The following is an 18,001-nucleotide window of genomic DNA, read 5'->3' on the forward strand; positions in this document are numbered from 1 at the left end:
TCCTCCACTCTGCGGCGCAAAATACTGACGCAATTATCCTGCGCAGTCGCTGCTTGATAAAGAATATAGCGATGATTGGTTATGAAATAATCATGTGACATTAAAAGGGGGGTGTCGCAGAACAAGCTCGCGCAAGTTTTGGCTCATAGAAATGACGTACACGTGGAAGGGGTTGCACGTTCCACAGGATGTTGAGCGCCTAAGCTATAGACGGATAAGATGACGTATCTTTTGCTGTGATTGGTTGAATTTAATAAACGGGGGCGGAGACTGTAAGATGGCGGCCTACCAAAGGTAAAATATGAAGAAACTAAGTGAACGGAGAATCAGTCATTACAAGAACCATTATTGACGTCTTCATGCTTGGCTGTGGGATTTCATGTATTTTTCTGTTGGTGGTTTCTCCATTTTCTTTGGCTCGTATAAGTGTGGTCTGTGTGTTCCTCCAGAATTACCCGTGTATTGGGGGGCTGTTAGTTTTAGGTTCCTTGCATGCTTTCACTTTTTCATCTTTTCTGCGTTGACTGATGGATTAGTCAGTATGTTTTGCACGCAGGGCCATATGTATCTGCATATTTGTTCTTATAGTCGTGTGCTAGCAGTCATGATTACTATTAGCAGTTATTAATCTAATGTCATAAGTGGCCCAGTTAGTGTAAGTGCTTGCAGAGGACAAAGTAGAGTTCATTTACACAATGGGCAGAGTTGTGCCTGGGCAGAAGCCTATAACAAAACAAAATTTTGAATGTGATCCCTTAACAAGCCTTCAAATAATTTCCCCACCACAGATGCCAAACTTACTGGCCTTTAATTACCAGGCTGAGATCGTACACCATTTTTAAATATTGGAATGGCATCAGATGTTCTCCAATCCATTGGCAACATACCAGATGAAAGCAAATCTGAGAAAATCAGAAATAGGGGCTGGTCTAAGACTGAACTAAGCTCTCTTAGAACCCGGGGGTGTATGCCATCATGCCCTGGAGCCTTGTTTACATACATTTTTATTAAAGCTTTATGGATCATATCCTGAGTCAGCCACTGACTAGATTGAGCTGAGCCATCAGTGCAGCTATGAAGTAAGCCTGGGAATTCAGACTCCTCGATTGTATAAACTGAAGAAAATAACTGATTTAGCACATTTGCCTTTTCTGTATCTGTTACAACCATACCTCTCAATCTGCATCTTTTTACTATTAATATATTTAAAGAACTTTTTTGGGTTAGTCTTAGCCTCTGCCGCAACGCACTCTTCATTTCCTTTCTTTACCTTCCGGATTGCTAATTTACAACATTTATTACAGTGTTTATATTCATTAAACTTAGCTTATGTTCCAACAGATCTTTAGTTTTTAAATGCCTTTCTCTTCTTTCCTATTAACTTCTTTACTTCTTTATTAAGCCATATAGGGTGATTCTTAGAGCTTCTACATATGAAAAGTAATGATTTAATATAATTTTAAATGACATCCATTTCTATTCTGTGTTTTTAGCTGAAAACTTAAAGGGGTGGTTCACCTTCAAACAACTAGTTGTTTCCAGATAGATCACCAGAAATAACAACTTTTTTCCAATGACTTTCTATTTTCTATGTGTGACCGTTTTTCTAATATTGAAGTGTAAAGTGTAATTTTTCACCTTCTGAAGCAGCTCTGGGAGGGGGGATCGCCAACCCTGTAAACTGTTCTATATGGATACATTTATTTGATACAGTTCTTATCATTGTCCCTGCTGAGCAGAATCTCTTAGTTTCATTACAGGCAGCTGTTAGAATTGATACAATAGTTGCTAATACTCCAGAGATGCTACTGAGAAATGTATCAACTAAATGTTGCAAAATTGTAAGTTCAGAATCTGCACCTGAATTACTGAGCTGTCAGACTCAAACCACACGAACATTCAACTTTAAACTTAGAGTTTGTAAAAACTAAATAATGGAAAGTAATTGAAAAAAGTCTTTATTTCTGGAGAACAATCTAAAAACAACTGAATTGAAAAAAGTTTTCGGAAGGTGCCACAATCAATGCTCTGAAGTAGAGTCCTGCAGTGGGTCGGGTACCTGCGGGTTACGCGCAAAAACCTGCGTTACCTTGCAGGTTGCGGATAGAAGTTCCGGGTGCGGGTATAGACGCGGGTCAGCAGTTCTGCGGGTCGGGCCGCGGGTCTTCTCAATAGCGATATTTACTCCTTTTTTCTGATCACGGCTACCTCGGATGATGTCACTTCCGGTTTACAATGAGAGCACTTCCTGATTCTTGATGGTCAGCGGGTCGCAGGTTCGGGTTGCGGATAAGGTACTTGCGGGTCGGGTAGCGGGTCCAAGCGGGTAAGAATGCGGGTCCGGGTTGCAGGTCGGGTACGGGTCCCAAAAAATGGACCCACGCAGGACTCTACTCTGAAGGGCAACCCTCAAGGCACTAAAATAAGCTTTTCTGAAATTCATGGTTTTTGTTGCCCCAGTGTATATTTGCTTTTTGCACCAGACATTAAATGATAAAACATTATGTTCACTATTACCTAGGGGTTCAATGACTTGCACATTTGCTATTTTTTCTGGTTGGCTCCTCAACAACCTGTATTTACTTTTATTAGTGATAAACGGATGCATCTTTGCAATAAGGCAAAGTGATGGCAAGCAATTTGTATGTTAGGGTGTGTGTATGTATGTGTGTGTGTACATATACACATACACTAACTGTAGATCTTGAGTTTACTGCAACTCAATATGTTCTGCGTGTCATCCTAGCCCCTCTTAAAGGCATTAAATGATTCTGCCATTGCATCACCAGACAGGGCATTCTTCAACCTCACTACATTTACTGTGAAGAAACATTTGCACGGTTTCAAGTGAAAAATCAGAGGGGTCATTTACCATGCAGAACTGAGTGTGCAAAGTGCAAAAACAAGCTGCACTTTGCACGCTGTCTTCTTCCTTTCTAGTATTGCTGCAGGTTTCAGTGTTTCTTTTCAGAGCATCTGTGGCTTTCCCCACGAATACTGATTGTGTTAGTCATCACTTTATTCATGGTTAAGCATATTTACATTTGTAGAGAGTACTTATTTTCCATCTTCCTTACCAGTTTAGTTGCACGTCTCCTTCTCTAGCTGATTAATATCCTTCTTAAGGACTGCAGCCCAAAACTGCACTGCTTTACCAGGTATAAATTAGGAGGCAAAATTATGTTTTCATCCTTCGAGTGCATGCTTTTGTATACAAGACAGTACTTTATTCATTTTAGCTGAAATTGTCTAGAGTTGCAGAGCCTATATAGCCACAAAACTCCCCAAGCTCCAAATTTTGAATAAAGGCATCATGTGTTGCCACCATGCAATTCTGTTAAGAAAAATGGTTTGGCAGTCAAAGAACTTAACACTTTTAGTACCCTGGGATTAATACCATGCTGTCCTGAATATTTATTTTCTTTTGAACTTCCGCTCTGGTGATAATAGGGAAAACAAGATTTTGTAGTTTGAACTGTTATTTTTCACATGTATACACAGCTAAGGAACCAGCTAATAAAGTTCTCCATTTTAATAGACCCAAATTCAAATTATGCAACTATTGATGGATGGATATTGATGGTTGACTCAGGTGGAAGTTCAAAAGAGATAAGAACATGAGAAAGTAAACAGAGATCCAGGAAAGGATGGCATTTATTGCAGGGATACTAAAAGAGCTTAGCTCTCTGATTGTCAAACAATTTTTCTTTGTAGGACGGCACAATACCCAGACATTTAAAATTATTTGGGAATTATTTTATCCTTGAGTACTACAACGCGATGTTGATTTTTTATTTTAGCTCGTCTGCTTGTAGTTTTGCATGGTTTGTTGGCCTCTCTGTACCTATTAAAGGTTTCAGCTATCCTGGCTGACTTGAATGCTTTAAATGCACAATACATTTTTTTCCTTAAAGGGGTTGTTCACCTTCCAAACACTTTTTTCTGTTCAGTTGTTTTCAGATTGTTCCCCAGAAATAAAGACTTTTTTCAATTACTTTCCATTTATTTATTTTTTACTGTTTTTTCAAAATCTAAGTTTAAAGTTGAATGTTCGAGTCTGGAGTTTAAGTCTGGCAGCTCAGTAATTCAGGTGCAGACTCTAAACTGTTACAACTTTGCAACATTTAGTTGATACATTTCTCAGCAGCAATTCTGCAGTATTAGCAACTATTGTATCAATTCTAACAGCTGCCTGTAATGAAACCCAGTGATTTTGCTCAGCAGGGACAAAGTTAAGAAATGTATCAACTAAATGTACCAATTTAGAACAGTTTACAGGGTCGGCGACCCCCCTGCCAGAACTGCTTTAGAAGGTGAAAAATGACACTTTGTACTTCAATATTAGAGAAACGGTCATACATAGAAAATTGAAAGTTATTGCTAAAAAGTCATTATTTCTGGTGATCTATCTGAAGTTGTTTGAAGGTGAACAACCCCTTTAAAGGATATGTACAACTTTCAAATATGTGAAATTGATGAGTGTTGTTCTAAGCACTTGTCATTTAAATTCATTATTTATTTTTATTCCAGAATATTAAGGAATACATTTGCTGTCAATATGAATGAATTTTGTTACAACAGTGCCACCTGCTGGTCAGTTTCTGACCAGTCTGACTGCTAAGTAGTCAAGGAAATTGTCAGGAGAAAGAAAGAGTCTGCTCTGATGTTCTTCTGCTTAGGAACACACTAAGAAACCTTTCTAAAAATCTTTCCCAAGCAGAAGAACATCAGATGAATGTAAATTATAAAAGTGCTTAGAATAGCACTCTCATCAATTTTGCATTTACTTATTTAAAAGGTTTACTTATCCTTTAAAAACATCAATGATTGTTCACCTTTCCAACAATTCTAATCATGTATACTCTCACTCATCAATAAACAACATTATACAGTTAAATCTGTATGACAAATAATCTACCCATACATATTACTGAAATTTTGAAATGTATGCTATATGGCTGGGAAAGGTTTTCATAGCCTTGTTGTTTTTACATAAATGGCTTACATTGGATCATGCGGCCGAACATGAGGTGACACAGAAGCCCAAAATGTTAGGCAGTGTTGTAGAAAAATTTATCAAATTGTCCAACCAAATGGGGGTAAATCCAGCTTAATAAAACTTGGGCCTATCATATTAATTCATATGGCCCAGTATTTAGTCTGTGTGCTTCTTAACGGGGACCTGTCACGCAGACAACACGCTGTATAATAAAAGTACTTTACAAATTTAAGCATGAAACCCAAGTTCTTTTTTTTTATTAAAACATCCACACCTGTTATTGCTTGCCCCACCCCACACCTCAGGCATGAAGACAGGGCAGGCAGTTACTTTCACTTTCCATTCTGCACTTCCTAGATGTCACTGGACTTCATTCGTTCCCCCTCCCTCATTACCATCTAATTGTGTAGCCATTGCATGAAGCAAAAATTTCCATAATAACAGTATTCACAATATTCACTAAATGGCACCTGCTTGATGTGATTGTGAATTCCAAGACTAAAAGAAACAATATTTAAATAATTTATATAGTGTAAGTGAAGTTTATTTTGCTTGAATAAAATCAAATAGGATTTGGAATTATTTCTTAGGGTGACAGGTTCCTTTTGATGCATGTATAATATACGGTTGGGAAAGGTTTTCATATCCATGTTGTTTTTACTTTAATGAATGTCTTTTGCAGGTACAGTTCATAAAAACATGAGATAATATACATTTTCTTTTCTGCACTTTTAAAGGTGACTAAAGGGCAATTTTCATAAAGAAGAAAACACAGTAAAGTCATGGAGAATCTGCCAGAGTTACATGAAATATTCAAAGGAGAGGTAATATATTTGATTGAAACATATATTCATTTGTTACATTATTGCTTTCTAGTAAATCTGAACTTGTTCCTCATGGTTTTTAAATGAGACGTACCAGATACTATACAGGTATAGGATCAGTTATCCGGAAAGGCTGTCTCCCAAAGGGGCAGATTCACTAACCTCAGAAAATTCACCAGTGACGGCTTCGTTCGCATCGCAACACTTCACCAGGTGCAAATTTGCCAGGACAACGCTAATTCACTAAAATACGAAGTTGTGTCCAGGGCGCCGAATGCTGGCGAAGTAGCGCTAGCATTGCCTAATTTGCGGGAAGTTAAAGTTGAATGGACGTACATGTTGCAGCCAATACATTACATTACACAAGCCAGGGAAACCTTGATAAAATAAAGTTGTTATATTGCCCTACACATGAGCCCAGTGTATAGTTTATGTGCCATATGTTAGGAAATGTAGGGGGGAAGCCGGGTACTCCAGAAAAAAAAATGTACGATCTTTTGCAGCCTATCACCCTGAAAAATGAAAAGTCGCCAGCATTTTTTGGGACTTGAACATTTTCAACTATTTTTTGAGGAAGTCCTATCTACTCTATTGCACTTCGCTGAGCGGAGGTAGCGAAGGCAAGTCTGGCGCAAGAGGTAACGTTCAGTAAAATCCGTATCATAGTGAATTTGAGTAGTTACGTCCATTCACCAGAGCGCAACTTCTCCAGGCGTAAGGGATCAAATTACCGCTGTAGTCTATCTCCTTCGCTAGGTAACGTTCAGTAAAATCCGTATCATAGTGAATTTGAGTAGTTACGTCCATTCACCAGAGCGCAACTTCTCCAGGCGTAAGGGATCAAATTACCGCTGTAGTCTATCTCCTTCGCTAGCGCAGTTAAGCCTGCGCCCGTTAGTAAATCACGAAGTAACAAAATGACGTCACCCTGGCGAATTTTCACTAACGTTAGTCACTTCGCCCTATAGTAAATCTGCCCCATAGACTCAATTCTATCCAAATTTTATCATTTAAAGATAATTTTCTTTTTCTTTGTAATAATAAAACTAATTAATACAATCAAAACCAGCCTATTAGGTTTATTTAATGTTTACATAATTTTCTAGTAGACTTAAGTTATGAAAATCCAAATTCGGAAAGATCTGTTAAACTTATCTGATCACTTATTTGATCCCCTGGGCCGGTGCTCTATCGTTTGGACCTTTCCTTCTCCTTTAAGCAGAATCCTTCAATTGGTTTTGATATTGTTTTTTCATTTAAGGGTGGATTAGGGGGCTGAAAATATGGAAATATTTGTTAAAAAGTCCACTGAGTATATTACAATTAATTTAATTTAGTAGTACAGGTATAGGATCCATTATCCGGAAACCCATTATCCGGAAAACTCCAAATTACAGGAAGGCTCAAATTTATCCAATAATCCAAAATTTTTTAAAAAAAACCATTTCCCTTTTCTGTGTAAAAATAAAACAGAAGCTTGTACTTGATCCCAACTAAGATATAATTAATCCTTATTGGAAGTAAAACCAGCCTATTGGGTTTATGTAATGTTTACATTATTTTCTAGTAGACTTAAGGTAGGAAGATCCAAATTACGGAAAGATCCTTTATTAGGAAAACTCCAGGTTCTGAGCATTCTGGATAACAGGTCCCACACCTGTAATAATAAAACGGTAATAATACATGTCCTAAAGGTTTACATTGGTCCTTTTCCATTTACAGTTGCTGAGCATGTATGCAGTATTCAAGAGGGTTTAAAATAAAATGTGTTGAAATTGTAATTTTTATTGATTGCATTACCTCAGCTTGTTTTTATGTTGTTGGAATATATAATTCCTTTAATGCAGTCTGTAACTTTAACAGGTTGCAAGTGTGACAGAATATGGAGCTTTTATTAAAATTCCTGGCTGCAGGAGACAAGGTGAGCACCCTTCATGTAGTCTTATGTATGGCTTGATAAAGGGCCCGGGCGGCCCGAAACGTTGCCCTGTTTAAAATGATTTGATGCAATAAACTACACGTTTGTTCATATCCACGGTGTGCTGCTGATATCTGCTCTGATTGGATAATTTGGCCCTGTAACAGGCGTGGGTCCTTCAGTACAGCACCTGGTACCGCAAAGGTATGTGTTCAAGGTCTTAAGCTCTCCATCTCAGTTTCTGCATATGTAGTCTTATGTACGGCTAATGGCATACTGGGTATTTAACTGAATTCATACAGACAAAGATGAGAAGTCCTCTGCATTCACTGATTATCAACATATTAAGGACATTGAAACATTTACTTAAATAAAGGGTTGGTTTACTTTTAAAGAAACAGTGACACCAAAAAAATGAAAGTGTTTTAAAGTAATGAAAATATCATGTACTGTTGCCCTGCACTGATAAAACCATTCTGGTTGCTTCAGAAACACTACTATAGCTCATATAAATAAGCTGCTGTGTAGCAATGGTGGAAATTGAAAAAAGGCTAAATTTCACAGGTTAAATAGCGGATAACAGATAACACCATTATGTTCTACAGAGCTTATCTGCTGTGTAACCTGAGCCTTTTCTCCTTTGAATTGTTGCCCCCATTGCTACACATCAGCTTATTTATATAAACAATAATAGTGTTTCTGAAGCAAACAGCAGTTTTACCAGTGCAGGACAACCCTGCATTATATTTTTATTACTTTAAAACACTTTCATTTTTTTGATGATACTGTTCCTTTAAGTGAACTTTTTTTATGCTATAGAATGGCCAATTCTAATAAACGTCATAGGTTCTTATTGTTTCTTTTTTTTCTTTTTTTTTTTTATAGAGTTTTTGAATTATTTGCCTTCTTCTTCTGACTCTTTCCAGCTTTCAAATTGGGCTCACTGACCCCATCTAAAAAGGCTACTAATTTATTGTTATTGCTTTATTTATTAAGCATATTTCTTTTCAGGTCCCTCTTTTTTTATATTCCAGTGTCTTATTAAAATCCATGTATGGTTGCTAGGATAATTTGGACCTTGCAAACTGAAGAGCTGCTGAATAAAAAGCCAATCAACTCAAAAAGCATGAATAATAAAAACCAATTGCAAATTTTCTCAGAATATCACACTCTATATCATAATAAAAGTTAACCCAAAGGTGTGCAACCCTTTAAAACAAAACAGAGAGAGTTTTTTGAGCACAATTTTTTTTGCTGTATAAGTGAATACACCACTGCCCATTAATTTGAACTGCTGCTTTTCAGCCTTAAAATGAGAGTACTGTTGGTGAATATTCCTATGCGTAATGTTTCACTACGCAGTTCTCTGTTTGTTTACAGTGACAATGTGTAACGACTGATCGTGACTATTAGCTAATATTGTGACCTTGTTAACATTATGAGGCACATTTATCAAGAGTCGAATTTGAATTCCTGTGAGTTTTTTTAAAACTCCCATAAATTCGAAATTCGAAAATTTATTGATTTTTTTTTTTATATTCGGACGAATTTAAATGACTTGAAAATTTCACCAAAAACACCCTCCAAATTGATCCGATCCCTGCACCTCTCCAATTGACTTAAACAGTAATTCGGCAGGTTTTAGGTAGCGAATAGTCTAATTCGAAGAGTATGATAAATCTCGAAAATCGATTTTGACCATAAAAAAAAATTGAAAATTTGAATTAGAATTTTCAGTTCAACCCTTGATAAATTTGTCCCTATATCTTTGATTTTTTTGCAGGTCTCGTGCACAAGTCACACATGTCATCCAGCCATGTGGATCGACCCTCAGAAGTGGTAGACGTTGGTGAAAAAGTGTGGGTAAAAGTTATTGGACGAGAGGTAGGCACTATGGGGTTTATAATTTGTTACTAATTGCTAGGGGTGAATGCAGGTAACACAATTTTAAAATAATAAGTCTTGCATATGGAAGTATTGATTATGAATATGGGCAAAAAGTTTGGCTAAATGTCAAACTGAACTGGCTAGAAATCTGCTTACAAAGTGGGTGCAGACTGAATCCAAAGGTACATTATCTCCCAAGAGGCTTTTGCTCAATTTCACCTGAGGAAGGGGCCACTTTCCAAAATCTTTTGCTACTTTTTGCTGCAATAAATGGATTTAAAGGCAATTGCCAGTGGATAGGTGTGCTTCTTCCATACAACGTTGCTGGATAGGATTTGGTTTGGGAGCAGCCAAGGAAGTGAATGCGCCCTAGTGAATCAGGTAAGTGGTGTGCAGAAGAGTTTTTTTGGCTTTTGCTCAATTTCCATTGGTCAGGCTTTTGGATCACCAAGTGTGTGTTTGGAAGGATTGCTTTATCTGGATCAACCGTGATAAGTGATGTGCAGTTTTGTACTCCAGAGATTAATTTCCTTTTTAGATAAGAATAACAACTATATAAAGGCTATAAACTGACATCTTCGTCAGTATCAATATGTGAACTGGGGACCCTCTGATGATTAAATGTGATGGACTGCTGTATTGTCCAGGTCATGTGTGTTAATTCTTAAGTATAGAACCTTATTCAATTTCTGTGGGTTGGCTAAGAGAGACCTATTACACACTAACGCTTGCAAACCTCCACAATAACTTTATTTTAATAATGGTGGAGCCCTTGTATTTTTAATAGATTTTTCCTACTTAAATGAATTTCATGTAATGCAGTGAAAGACTAAGAGATGACTTTTTATCTGATCCCTTGGTCCCAGACAAAAGATGGGAAGGAGAAAGTCTCTCTGTCCATGAAGGTTGTTAACCAAGGAAATGGGAAAGACTTGGACCCAAACAACATTGTTTTAGAGTAAGTAACAGCTGAACTCTATTCCAGTTCCTATGACTCCATTTTTGGATGGAAAAATGCATTTGTGTTACTTTACTTACCTCTTCTTCAATTAAATATTTTAATATATTTCATATATTAATGCAGTTTAAATATTTTTCTAGAATAAAAACTTTAATCATATAAATTCTAAAAAGTTTCATTTGAAGATGATCAATCATTTACGATAAATGAAGGTGAAAAAGGAATTTTGCTTTTCAATTACCAGGCTTTTGCCGAAAGGATTATCCTACAATGACAATGACTAAATACGTTTAATAGTTTTTCCAATGACTAAATACGTTTAATAGTTTTTCCATTCACTTTATAAAAAAGTATATATTCTGTATTGTACATGCTAACTAGATATTAAAAAGTACAGATTATTGTTGGCATCCATTAACAGGTGCAAATTCTTAAAACTGAAATCAGTTCCTTGGAAACACTACATTCACTGTAAGGTGCCCAGAAGGACAGTAGGTTACAGGACTCATGGGAATTAGAACAATCATCTCTTAAAATAATTTTCATCTGGAATTTTATATTCATCTACTGTATTTTGAGTAGATGAAGCAGATTGAGTTAGTTTTATAAGGACTTTACACTGTAAGCATGTCTTGGCAGAAACTGGTGTGAAGGATTAAACAAAGCACTGCATAATATCTTAATGCAATGTAAAGGAATAGCAATTATAATAACATATTGCCCACACTGATGTCTGCCTTATACACAGTGTAATTCGAAATAAGCCCATCTACCTCTCCCATCCCTACTTTTCCATTCTGTTCTTCCATTTCCTGATGTTACTCTATATTGTTATGTAAAAGGTGGAAAATTTAAACTTAAAAAAGATATTAAGCCCAGCTGCTGACCACCCATCGGCTGTTAAGTTTCTCCTGCTTAGTAGGTCATCTACTGAACCTTTTTTAATCCTAGGGCCAGAAGTAAGATAGTAAGCTAGTAAGATAGATCTATTAAGTGAAGTAAGTGGCATTTAGAAATTTAAAATGACTAACTGTATGTCCCCGCAGGCAAGATGAGAGAAAGAGGCGAGAGTTTAAGGACTACAGCAAGCAGAAAATAACCCTGGAGGCTGTGCTGAATACAGTGTGTCAGAAGTGCGGTTGCAAAGGTTGGTTTTCATAAAACAGTCCTTAAAGGGGAATTAAAGTCTAAACTAGAATAATACTAGAAAAGCAGGTACAAATCTATACATGGTCGTCGGCTGCTCTACAGGGAAACAAACAGAGCTGCTCGAGTTCTGGGAAGTAAGGCGGGGGAGGGGCTCTTTGAATGTATGATTGTTTCCCTGCAGAGCAGTTAGGTACCGTCTGAAGTTTCCTATCCACAATAGTCAGAGCAAGAAAATGAAGGGGGAATTTCCTTGCATACAGTCAGGTTTATAATAAAAATCGTAGACATTTTTTAATTGAAGTATATTGGAGATAGATTTAATTTTCATTAAAGAAAGTAAAAATGGGATTTTATTTTTTGCCTTTACATATCCTTTAAGGGCAGTGGTCAACAGGGAGATTTCGCCCCCGATTATTTATGCGCGACTGATCTTCCGAAAATGCGTCTCCATTGGAAATATCTGAAATCACTGGTGTAAAACCAACATATCATGAAGTTGCCCAAAGTTTCCTCCAGAGGCAATTTTGGGCAACTTTGCAATATGTTGGTTTTACTGCTGGCAATGTTAGTTATTTCCAACAGACACATTTTCTGATGTTTTATCGCTCGCAGTCGTGCATAAATAATCATGGACGGCTAAATCTCCCAGTAGGCCACTGTCCTTACACAGTTGGTTCCCCTGATATATCCGTATATGATATATAGTATCATAAAAGGGCTTGTACAAACCACAAGAATGATGTTGCAGATGTATTCTTACCTTTGTTTCAGTTTAAAAAAATCCTCTCCTACCTTTCTTCCAGGCATATGAGTTGAACTCCTACAATGCCATTTATGCTTCTGTGTTCATCCTGGGGAGACAAATTAAATGAGGTTTTATACCTCAGGTTTAGCAGTTGCTGTCCTATAAGATCAGCATCTGTTATAGTAATGGTGCACTCCGTCTTCTCATATCTGATTATCTACTCTACTGAAACATAACTTGAGCTTTCGGACTTGCACTACAGCCTATTAACTGAGCTGCATCTCAAAGTTTTGCTTGTCACTACTCACACTATAACTTAAGGACAGATTTATCAAAATGTGAGTTTAGAGCTCACCACAAAACAATTCACTTACTTTTTATTCATTCCTATGGGATATTTAGAATTGTATTTATCAAACTGTGAATTCTAACTTTCACCCACTGATAAGTACCATTCTAAACATACCATAGTGATGAATAGAAAGTAAGCATTTTTTTTTTCTGTGGTGAGCTCTTTGTTAAATCTTCCCTAAGTGTTAGATAAGTGTTTATTGTATTTTTAATTTGTAACACTAAAAAAAAAAGGTTTAAGCTTCCATAACAAGTTAATGGCAAACTTTAATGCAGACCTGCGGCATGAGAAAATGATGCTGCTAACATTTTCTTTCATATTTTTTCCTGAGAATGTAGCAACTGTTCTGTAGCTTTGATCAGAGCTAAAGTTCCAGGACCACCTTTTCCAATTTTGCCTGTAGCAATGCATAGTTGCCTCCCCCCCATGTATAGAAGCCCTGAGCAACTTAAAGGAAAATTAAAACCTAAAAACAAATATGGCTAAAAATTTATTTTTTTTATGCTGAACTTACTGCACAAGCCTAGGTGTTTAGCATCCCTATAATAGTAATGATACAGACCTTCAAAGTTGTGCACAGGAGCTCCCCATCTTAGATTTTGTTATGAGTGTTAGTAACACACACATGCTTTGTTGAGAAGATAAACTTAGGGGTTGTCGCAAATCATTTTAAAAAAATGAATTTGACTTCATGCCAAAGTCACTGCTTGTTTATTATTCAGGAAACTAGGCATTTCTGTAACCATTGTACTGTGTGTGTGGCAAAGGAAAGCACAACATGTCTGCATTACTGTTTTACAGGTCACTTTGCTAAGGACTGTTTTATGCAGCCAGGAGGAACAAAATACACCTTAATACCAGAAGAGGAGGATGAGCATCCTCAAGAGGATACCAGTTCTGCAAAGAAGAAAAAAAAGGTAATAAGTAGAAGAAACAGAGTTAAGTCGATGGACAGATATGTACATTACAGAAAGAGGCATGTATAGAATAGCAAAAATAATATAGGACAAAATATTGACAACAATGTTTAGCCACCACTGCTAATATCCCATCATGACATAAACACAATGCAAATAGAACTCGGACATGAAGCACAAAAGGGCTTAAAAGTGCACCCATAAGTGCTCCATTAGGAGAACTAATAATACTTTATTTTATTATGATAACATTTGCAGTATGGCATCTTTGACACATATAACTATTGGTAGTTGTTTTTTATAGAACCATATGGCGAAATAGAGTGTTTTCATTTTTCTTTTAAATTCAGGAAAAAGAGAAGAAAAGGAAAAAGCACCACAGAGAAAAGCAGGACTCTGAATCAGACAGCTCAGAAAGTTCCAGCTCTGACAGCTCTGACTCTGGCCCATCTAGAAAGAAAAGGAAAAATGAAGAGAAAAGCAGGAAAACATCAAAGAAAAAGAAAAGAAAGCACAAAAAACACAAACATAAGAACTCTGGAAAGGGTGAATAGGTGTGTGTTTCATAAGCCCTTCCTTGTCACTAATGATCTTGTTTATAACGGTGGTTCAGAGGTTGGGGACTTAATATGCAAAGAGAAGCAATCCATTAATAGTTTTTTGTTTGATTGTTTGTTTTTACTTTACATGAGCAACTGTTTACCCCCTGAAGAGACGTGAAATTAACTCATCTTCAAATAAATGATCAATGTCTTTTGTAAATCATGATCATCTTCACTATGAGAAAATGTTAATTTCATATACGTATATTTGTGAATGGAGCCATTTTGCCTGAAAGAATAAACATCGAAAAAAAAAAAAAAAAAAAAAATACCAGCTGTTAGTGTTAGGCTTTCCTTAGAATACTTTGCTTGGATTAGTAGTCTAAAGCCATCCATACATAGCCAGCTTTGTTTAAGCAGTTTGGCTGCTTTCTACTATGTTGCCCCACTGTCAGGCCAGAGGTCTGTTCACACATACACACACATTTTTATTGCATTCTCTGTGTGATTGTTGTTTATTTCAATAGCTACTCCAGGTTCATTCAGAAATGAATTTATGCATGTTTTACAGGCATGGTTCACCTTCAAGTTAATTTGTAGTATTGACCCCATCTATAAAACAAATGCTCTGTAAGGCTACAAATGTATTGTTATTGCTACTTTTTTATTACTTACCTTACTATTCAGGCTCTCTTTAATTTTTCTTCAAATCAGTGCATGGATACTCGGTAATTTATACCCTAGCAACCAGCAAATTGGAAACTGGAGAGCTGCTGGATAAAAGCTAAATAACTAGAAAACTACAAATAATAAAAAATTAAACCAATTGCAAATTGTCTTGGAATACTCTCATGCTAAAAGTTAACTGAATGGTAAACGATCCCTTTAAGATAATTTGTTTAAAAGGATATGTAGTATATAATATGCAAAAACTGACATGCTGTGGCTTAAGGGAAATACAGACAGATGTACATCTTGAAGACAAATCAGATTTTCACCATAACACTAATGGCAATAGATATATCCAAGTCTAGTTAGACTGTCCTCAGCAGAGGAGAAGAAGAATAAAAAGGAATTAACTGGTAGTTTGCCCCTAAAAATAACTGAATATGGCGTAAACCATATTGTTTATTTGAGTATAAGATGAATATGTTTTGTTTTGCAACTTTTAAACTGTACATATATCTGGTTGCTAGGGCTTAATTGCTTTAGCAACCAAGCAAATCGCTAAGGGGGGTATTTACTAAAATGTAACTTTCTCACTTTAATAAAAAAAAACGAAATTTAACCAAACTCCAGTGCCCTTAATTTACCAATAATTCTTCTAGAAAAAGTCAGTGCAACAAAAGCGAAAAACCAGTGTAGATCACAATGTCAAGAAACCTCTTCAGGGACATCTACTATTGAGTTCTACATGACCTCGACAGGTTTGAGATGGAGTATTTTCAGATTTTTAGCAGCTTTGGGGTATAATAAGTCTCTAAAAATTCAAGTTTTCCTCTTTAAAAACTTGATCAGAAAAAAATGAGTTTAATAAATAGGCCTCTTAAAGTGCAACATAAAAGAAAAATAAGAAAAAGAATCTAATGGTAACAAAAGCAATAGACAAACATTGGGAGACTTCCCAAATGACTCCAATGCCGCCCCACTCCAAATACTGCAAAAGCAGAGTGGTGCAGCACATTGGGGGCACTTAATTTTCTACAAGTGATTCCATACATGGAGCATGGGCAGTTAAACAAGGTCTGGATCAGGGTCCTGATGCTGAGTTTCAGTGATCACTGTTTAGCAGGTGTTTGTGTTCCTGTATTTTTTTTGTCTACCTGGATCTCTGCTGAGAACTCGTTAAACAAACTGACCTCTTGATTTTTTTTGTATAACTGCCTTCTAATTCACATACAGCATTGACTACAAGCATATTTATTAGGGCATGATCAAATTCAAGACTTTGGGCTTCAAGCAAATTGTAGTGCCTAACCAAAATGAATGACATTAAAGCAGGAGTGCCCATACTTTAATAATGCGGGGTCGACTTTTAGTGATGTTGTCACATTATGATCTACATCCATAAAAGCATTGTTAGCATTCTGTTCCATAGAAAATATTACTAAAATGTAAATTGCTATATTTAAAGGAAAACTATACCCCCAAAATGAACACTTAAGCAACAGTTCATATCATATTAAGTGGCATATTAAAGAATCTCACCAAACTGGAATACATATTTAAGTAAATATTGCCCTTTTACATCTCTTGCCTTGAGCCACCATTTCGTGATGGTCTGTGTGCTGTCTCAGAGATCACCTGACCAGAAATACTTCAACTCTAACTGTAACAGGAAGAAGTGTGGAAGCAAAAGACACAACTCTGTCTGTTAATTGGCTCATGTGACCTAACATGTATAGTTTGTTGGTTTGTTTGTGAGTACAGTGAATCCTACGATCCCAGGGGGCGGCCCTTATTTTTTAAAATGGCAATTTTCTATTTATGATTACCCAATGGCACACACTACTATAAAAGTATATTATTATGAAAATGGTTTATTTACATGAAGCAGGATTTTACATATGAGCTGTTTTATGGAATATCTTTTTATAGAAACCTACATTGTTTGGGGGGTATAGTTTTCCTTTAATAAACTATTTCTTATGTGTTCCTTAATGTAATCAATATCTGAATAAAAAGAATGAAACAGGAGGGTGATTAAGACAAGCTGTTTGTTGACAGTGTCTTGAGATCCTCTGATCACCAGCTAAAGATCTACTGGTAGATCCCAATTGGACACCCCTGCTTTAAAGCTTTAGAGTACCATGATATCTTTGACTACTAAGTCATTTGGTGTGCTACCGTTATATTCCTTTAAAACGTTCCTGAACTGGTTGATATCCCTAGTATATGGATACCAGTCAGGATCAGCAGGCTGTCATATAGTACCAATAAACAAGTTTCATACGGGATTGTGAAGTGTATCGCCAATTTAATACTCATGGCTAGTCTGCATAACTGTGCAATTTTTGAGTGGCAGAACTGGAGGGAGAAGCTCCCCCACTTCATGAGGCCTGACAGCAGGACTTGGGATATTGAAGTGCACTGTAATATGTGGTAAGGAGTATGGTGGGTCCCATAGAGACTTGGTTACACATCTATAGGCCAAGGAAGAACATATCTGAAGTACCAACTCAGCTCTTAAGAGCTCCTTGAAAGTTCCTATAAACATCTTGCTGTGGTCTTTGCCTCTTGTCACACCAACAGTGATGTTATAGATGCCTGCCTTCTCTGCTCTCCCTGACTACCCGAAGAATAATTGTCTATACGGCTTTACTGGCTCTATACAGTTGCACTCTTTAGCTCTTCCACGAACCCCAAATATTTGTACACCATTAAACCCATGTCTTTTTAAAGGGATACTGTCATGGGGAAAAAATTTTTTTTCAAAATGAATCAGTTATTAGTGCTGCTCCAGCAGAATTCTGCACTGAAATCCATTTCTCAAAAGAGCAAACAGATTTTTTTATATTCAATTTTGAAGTCTGACATGGGGCTAGACATATTGTCAATTTCCCAGCTGCCCCAAGTCATGTGACTTGTGCTCTGATAAACTGCAATCACTCTTTACTGCTGTACTGCAAGTTAGAGTGATATCACCCCCTCCCTTTTCCCCCCAGCAGCCAAACAAAAGAACAATGGGAAGGTAACCAGATAGCAGC

At 36.7% G+C, this 18,001-nt stretch overlaps 1 protein-coding gene across 1 annotated transcript; it reads left to right on the forward strand.

The window, feature by feature from the left end:
- The first annotated feature begins 158 nt into the window (after positions 1 to 158).
- LOC108708086 (nucleolar protein of 40 kDa) lies at positions 159 to 14,623 on the forward strand. The gene is made up of 8 exons (XM_018246405.2): positions 159 to 294; positions 5,737 to 5,823; positions 7,687 to 7,744; positions 9,525 to 9,625; positions 10,495 to 10,586; positions 11,636 to 11,736; positions 13,637 to 13,752; positions 14,103 to 14,623. The coding sequence occupies exons 2-8, from the start codon at positions 5,782 to 5,784 to the stop codon at positions 14,304 to 14,306; spliced, it is 714 nt and encodes a 237-aa protein (XP_018101894.1). The 5' UTR covers positions 159 to 294; positions 5,737 to 5,781; the 3' UTR covers positions 14,307 to 14,623.
- Positions 14,624 to 18,001: the final 3,378 nt, after the last annotated feature.

This window comes from Xenopus laevis, chromosome 2L (assembly GCF_017654675.1).
Source record: "Xenopus laevis strain J_2021 chromosome 2L, Xenopus_laevis_v10.1, whole genome shotgun sequence".
NCBI lineage: Eukaryota > Metazoa > Chordata > Amphibia > Anura > Pipidae > Xenopus > Xenopus laevis.